Source organism: Aplysia californica, unplaced genomic scaffold, assembly GCF_000002075.1.
Source record: "Aplysia californica isolate F4 #8 unplaced genomic scaffold, AplCal3.0 scaffold01203, whole genome shotgun sequence".
In the NCBI taxonomy this organism is placed as follows: domain Eukaryota; kingdom Metazoa; phylum Mollusca; class Gastropoda; order Aplysiida; family Aplysiidae; genus Aplysia; species Aplysia californica.
In genome coordinates this window covers 72,048-79,060 of record NW_004798473.1, presented here as the reverse complement: position 1 = coordinate 79,060, position 7,013 = coordinate 72,048, and the positions used below count along the sequence as shown (strand labels likewise).

General features: G+C 39.5%; 1 protein-coding gene across 1 annotated transcript in view; it reads right to left on the bottom strand.

Moving 5' to 3' along the window:
• LOC101853278 (dynein heavy chain 7, axonemal) overlaps positions 1 to 7,013 on the bottom strand; it is a gene marked incomplete in the record, with an annotated part of 106,541 nt that overhangs the window by 30,446 nt on the left and 69,082 nt on the right. The window contains 6 exon segments of the mRNA XM_035973404.1: positions 763 to 926; positions 1,348 to 1,602; positions 2,755 to 2,866; positions 3,488 to 3,630; positions 5,781 to 5,984; positions 6,668 to 6,808. Coding sequence (XP_035829297.1) covers positions 763 to 926; positions 1,348 to 1,602; positions 2,755 to 2,866; positions 3,488 to 3,630; positions 5,781 to 5,984; positions 6,668 to 6,808 — 1,019 coding nt within the window.

The window sequence follows — 7,013 nt, the reverse complement described above, 5'->3', positions numbered from 1 at the left end:
GGGGGGGAAGAGAAGGTCAAAGGTAAATTTAATCACAGTTACTGTAAAACATTGTTTATTCCAATTTATAAACAACACCACACTTTTTTTCTTTCTGTGCCTCTTTGGAAGGGAAGCCGGGAATGTTTCTGAGGACGTCTAAGGACTGCTGGGGTAATAATATAGATTGTAAATGGCATAAGAACTTGCTGATGAGTGGAGATACTCCCTATACCAGTGCTACTTATCATCATCATCATTATTTTCAACAAAGGAATATAGACAAAATAACAATTTTGGTAGACAAATTTGATATGGGAGAGACACAGGGACTGAATGAGATGAAAATCTTGTAAAAATTCAAGACACTTGGTAACTTTGTACATGAGTAATTTCATCAAGTGTCAGATCTGCAACAGACATCGGAGATCATGGTGCTCCATCCATTCCTTTCCTCAGATGCTTTGAAGAGACCTACATTATCCAGATCTTTCTGCGTCACTCATCTGTTTAAGCTCTCCAAGTAAGATGCTCTGCGCCTACCCCTGCCTCATTTGCCTTCAATTTTATCAGAGAGACAGCTAGATGTTCGAGGCCTTTATGTTGATTCAAGTGTCCCAGAAACTGCACATGTCTTTTCCTGATTGTTTTAATCAGCCAGATGCCAAAGTGGGCTTCTTCAAGTATTACCTCATTACACAGGCAATTATGAATGAAATTCAGGAAAGCTGGTATCTCTGTTTGTGAGTAATTACGAGAAGCACATCTCAGCGAGTCTCTCACCTGATGATGATGCCGTTTTCCACGGAGAAGCTGTCTGTGGGCAGACCCGCAATGTTCCACTCTCTGATCTTGACCGGCTCTCCCAGGGTGTTGATGAGATTAAAGTCACTCGAGCAAGGCAGACCTTTCTCTTGCACTGTTTTCAGCCAATCATTGGCTGTTTCCTGTAGGGGAAAAAAAGAAACATAACAAATCAGTCAACAGTATAATTACAGCTTCAATGGCAAAACCTTTTCACAATATCACAGAGGGCTTTAAGAGTCCTCTTTTTTAAAAGGGGAAAAAAAAGGAAAAAAATCATACCATTAAAACAGATTTGAGATGCGAGAAAAAAGGAATATACTGTTGGGGATTAGGACAATGTATCAGGGAGGAAGAGGTGAGGGAAGGAAGGGAAGAGGAAGGGGGAAGAGGTGAGGGAAGGAAGGGAGGAGGGAGGGGGAAGAAGGAAGGGGGAGGGGGAAGAGAGGATGGGGGGAGGGGGAGGGGGAAGAGAGAAGGGGGAAGAAGGGGGGGAGGGGGTGAGGCTATACTTTACTTTTACCCTGACAGAGTGTGGACTGATTCTTTTCTCTCCCCCCTCACCTGTCTGAAAGCAGAAGTGAAGGCTCCCAGGTACGCCACAATACCGGAGGAGACCAGCACGTCTCCAGTCAGGTTGATGTACTTCTTGCCCAGCTCCCGCGCCTCTTGGCTCCAGCGGTCCCTCTCTCCACCCAGGCCGCCGATCAGCTGCTCAGCACGGGCCAGCTTCTTAGTGCACAGGTCCACTTCATTCTCCAGCTCCGCCTTCTTGGTCTTGTTCGCCTCCAGAGTCTCCTGAAGCTTGTTCAGTTTTTCCTTGGGGAAGAATTTACATAAGACATGTGATTATTAGACCATTTCCTTGGTAAAGAATGTGCAGAAGAAATGTCTGATTAGACCATTTCCTTGATAAAGGATTAACAAAAGTAATATCTTATTAGACCATTTCCTTGGTGAAGGATTAACAAAAGAAATGTCTTATTAGACGATTTCCTGGATGAAGGATGAAAAAAAAAAATGTCTTATTAAACCATTTCCTTGAAGAAGAATTTACACAAGAAATGTCTTATTAGAACAAGGAGTACCACTGCCTAATTTCATCTTGTAAAATGGAAATTTGAAGAGAGGTGGGGAGTGTGGAGTGGGAAGGGGGGTGGGGGTGGGTGATAAACGTTGTTCAAAAGGGGAGAGCAAGGGATTATGAAAGTGGGACAAGGGAATACATTGCCAAATAGAAAGTTATACTTCATTGATTTTGTAAGGGAAAAACTCTGACAGTGTGCTTTTACAAGTTACTGGGACACTAAATATAATTTTTTTGCATCCAATCACACAAAACAAAAACTCAAAAACTCATAATCATATTCAAATAATATATTTCATTCTCTGAGCCTCTCTGTCTGTCTGCCTCTCTCTTTGAGTCTAAGTCTTTCTGTCTTAGAAACAATCAGAAATGAGTCGGGCACCAATGGCATAGTCACTAAACCTTATGACTCAGTATACGGTCAAATTCTGGGATGGAAATGACAAGATTTCAAAACTCATGGTCACTTGCATCAAAACCCTACACATGGAAGTATTTGTACATGAGTGTCATTCAGACTGAGTAGGCGCGCTCATATGACCTTATGCAGTTGCGAGCGCCGTAAAACCCCATACTAAAACTAAGACTGTGTAGGAACGTGTATGTCCAAGGGCAGGTGTGTGTGCGAGTGTGTGTGTGTGTGTGTGTGTATGTGTATGTGTGTGTGTGTGTGTGTGTGTGTGTGTGTGTGTGTGTGTGTGTGTGTGTGTGCGTGCACATGCATGCATATGTGCATGTGTGCATATGTTTATGTGTGAGTGTACGAGTGAGAGAGAAAAAAAGTGTGAATGTGTAAACAGGAATGTGTATGCTCGAGTGTGTGACAAACAAGAGCATGTTTGTGCTAGTACAACTGACTGCACAGGTTTTTTGGAAACACTTACCTGAACCTCTCGCAGAGATGCGCGTTTCTTCTCAAGGGAAGCCATGGCCACAGAAAGTTCAGCTTCAGCCTTCTTCAGCGATTCTTTCTTGGGAGCAACTACTTTGGCCACCCTGAAAGTCACAACAGACATGAAAGAGTTTATATGAATAATAAATTATAAAAATAAATAGCATTTATGCCGCATATTTTCATTTTCTAAAAAAATGTTCAATTCGCATTACATTCAACAGGATGTCACAATTCCAAATAGCTTGACAGGTGTATATGTAGAAAATATATGAATATAGTTATTATTGATCCATTATAGCATCAGGTGTGTTGTTGTTATCAATATAGTGTAGCTTCACATAATATGTTTATGGCATTGATCCAGTATAGCTTCAGGTATGTTATTGTTATCGACCCAGTGTAGCATCAGGTATGTTATCGACCCAGTGTAGCATCAGGTATGTTATCGACTCAGTGTAGCATCATATATGTTATCGACCCAGTGTAGCATCAGGTATGTTATCGACTCAGTGTAGCATCAGGTATGTTATCGACCCAGTGTAGCATCAGGTATGTTATCGACCCAGTGTAGCATCAGGTATGTTATCGACTCAGTGTAGCATCAGGTATGTTATCGACCCAGTGTAGCATCAGGTATGTTATCAACTCAGTTATTGTTATAAGCCTAGTGTAGCATCAGGTACATTATCGACCCCATGTAGCGTCAGGTAAAAATGACTCACTTGTCGTAGGTTTCCATGGCCCGCACCCACTTGCACAGACCTTCACAGGCAGTGGAGGCGACCTTGATCTTGTCGGGGTCAAAGTCCGGGTTAGGAGTGTACTTGGCTCTGATGGTCTTCATGTAAGCCACTGGGATGTTATCCTGCACGAGAAGTAAAACCACACAGATTACGAAGTGCACAGAGATTTTTGTTGGAAGGAGATATGCTCTACAAAAATGCTGTTTAGTATAGATATTAGAACAACGATTGAAAAGTTTGATTTTCCAATAAAATATTTCTGGAAACAAACTTTGCTCTCCGAACACAAATATAAGGCATCAGAGTGAAATCAGGCACTCGTCAAATTAATGAAATTGAAGATATCAGCATTTTTCTGCCAGTTTGAAATTTTTTTTCCAATTTTGGCTTTTTGGCTCAACACCTTTTATGTCCATTTAAAAACACATTTTTGTGCGAATTTTACTGAAATACATTAACTCATTCGCTACGCCAAGCCGTGGGCAGCGGCGCGGCTAAAGTTGCCTCCGTACGCCAAGCCGCCCCCATCGGCTCGAGAGCCAACCTATAATTCTAGCTTGGATTTTATTCCAATCCACATATACATGTTAAAATAAAGGTTATAATATAACATTGACTTCCGGGTCAAGCATTTCCACTGAAAATTGGAAGTTTAGATTCAGTTTCGAATCGCGATTTCGAAGTTTATGCGACTTGGTTTTATCGCGATGCCGAAATTATAGCCCAGACACCAGTCTCAGTACTTTTATACAACAAAATGTATCATTATTTTGCTCACTAAAGAAATGAAGGACTCTTCTTTAGAATATTGATACTATTGGACTCAAATAGCCAGTGATCTGTTATTGAGAAATCAATATTTTTCAATGCTAGATCAAGGTCTAGATCTTTATTGTCAAGACATTTTTTTCTACCCGAAATCAATATTTTTTGGGTGAAATTACACAAAAAATACCAATCAAGACTTGTAAAGGTTTATTCCAAATGCAACTTAGAATAATTTCGTATAAGACACGAGTGGGTTTTTTTTCTGTCTGTGAATGCATCTTGTCCTTTTTTCAAGGTAATAAACAATTTTTTTTAAATTTTCAATATCAGATGTTTTGATCCAAAATGTACAAATGTTATAGAATGTATGTAATTAACTGCAAATTTTTCAATATTTTCCTGTTCTGTATTCATTTATGGTTTTTTTAAAAGTATCATTTGACTTTTTGAGTTTCCCCAAAGATTATTAATTTTATATTCTAATTTTTTTTCCGCATCCAAACAAAACTGTGTTGCATAATCACCTCTTACAAGAACCAAAGGTGAAAAATACACAAATAAACATTACAGTTGTATTCTACAAACCATACTGAAAATTTTGGTATATAATGTGTTGATATTTATTTGAATTTGTGGCCTCAAAGACCTGTGAGCTGCACACTAGTCATCTTCTCATTTCGCTCTCCCGCAAAAAATTCGTCCACAAGCCAAAAATAATACGTAGTGAATGAGTTAAAGGCACAGCAAATGTAAATTTCCAGTTTTCAAGGAATCTCAAGTTTCCAAAATCAACAAATTTTAACGGCCATTTTCTCACTAAATTTGCATCTGAAACCAGGCCACCCCCACCTTCAATCGCACATATCTCGACTTCTATTCAAGTATTTTTTTTCATCGAAAGATAGTCAAATGAACAGCCTTTAGGGTGATACTATAACTCCATGTGCCCAAAAATTGACGAGCGCCAGATTCTACAGCATCGAGACACAAATTATCACTCCCTCACTCGTGATTTGTTTCATGACCTTTCATCTTTTAATCTCTCGATCTTTCTGCCCTTAATCCAACAAACCCTCTTGCTCTTTCTGTAAAATTATTCGTCTGGTTCATCTGTCTTCCTGTCTGTGTGTCCGTCTCTAAATCTTTCCAACACCTTCAAAACATCACACAATAATTCTTTTCATCCACAAATAGGTTCACATTGTTTACCTATTTCTTACTGACAAATTGAACTTTCAAATTATACCCATCATCCTCTCAGCATCTTGTTTCTTTTCACTTAACCGCATTCTACCTTTCTCTTTTTCTTAAATCCTCAAAACATGTTCAATCAGTTATATTCTCTAATTTATCTGTCTTTCCAAAACCTTTTATAGCCCTTGCTCATTCACAAGCAGCTAATTCTTTAGCAAAAAACCCCCCAAACCAAACATGCCAACAAATTGAACGAATGCAAGAACGCAGTATCATTTTCCCAACATAAATCATTTCTTTTTGTGCTCACTTTGTCAAAGTTATGTAAAGATTCCAGAAACTTCATGTCTCCGAGCAGTTTCTTGGAAGGGCCCCAGAAATCCTCGATCTTTTTTCCTGTTCCAGAAGGATCCGGCACTCGATCAGGTTTGATGCCTTTGAGCACACAGATGCTCTCCATGACAAGGCGCACTCCATAGGGAGGAGACTTCATTGATTTCACAATAGTGATATCCTGTGTAATGAAAATTAAAAAAACAAAAAACATCATCAACCGAGCTCTCATGAAAACTTAAGTTTAATGCGATTTACAAATTATCTTTTCTTATGAGAAGTCAGGCGTGGCCGAATGTTAAATATTGTAGCTGTACATAAAAATCACTTCAATTTATGTGGAGATTTGCCAATATCTTAGAAGCTATAATTATAAGTGTACCTTACACCAACATATCAGAGATTTCTTTAAATTAATTGTCACATCTCACAGTAAAAGATGAGGTAAATATCTCTCCCAAGTAAGAGTACAATTTTCATCTGTCTGCACAAGTTTTTACAAATTAAATACAAAAATGTTTTCTAAAGACGACTCACACTATTCAGCCTTCACATGCTCACAATGTAGCTTGCAGGGATAGAGACAAATCAAGTGCATAGAGCAGTAGAGCAGGGTTATATGATATACAAAAGCTAATTACTTTTTTTTACTTGTTCCAGCCTCGGTTACCTTATGGTGTTGAGGGGAGAAGCAAACATCTTTCTCTTGCTTTTTGAATTGCCTGTTGTACAATTTTATCTTTTTTGCCTAATATTTCTCTGACCCCCTCTATCCATCTCTTCCTAGGCCTGCTTCTTCCTCTGTATTCATCTGATCTATGGTTGTAAAACACAAACACTACTCATTATTATCATCACTCTCACCTGTGGGGTCAGGGTGTCCAGGGCAGCTAGGGCAGAGTTCAGGATGGGCAGAGCTTCAGCCAGGTCCGAGTCACACTCGTCCTTGATGGCCTGGGCACCGCGGGCTTGCTCATTGGCTACTGCCTCATCAGCTTTGACAACCTGGGATCAATAAGACATGAGGAGGAAAGCAATTGATCGATCTGACAAAAAGTTGAGTTTCTACGTTTCCTACACTTTCTTTCGTGTTTCTTCATCATCTTTCTTGCTGCCATCATCATCATTTCCATTTCCATAACCGTAAAAAGAAAACAAACAGAGAAACACCATAGCAAGTTAATACGTTTCAAGCAACCCCCCCAACCCC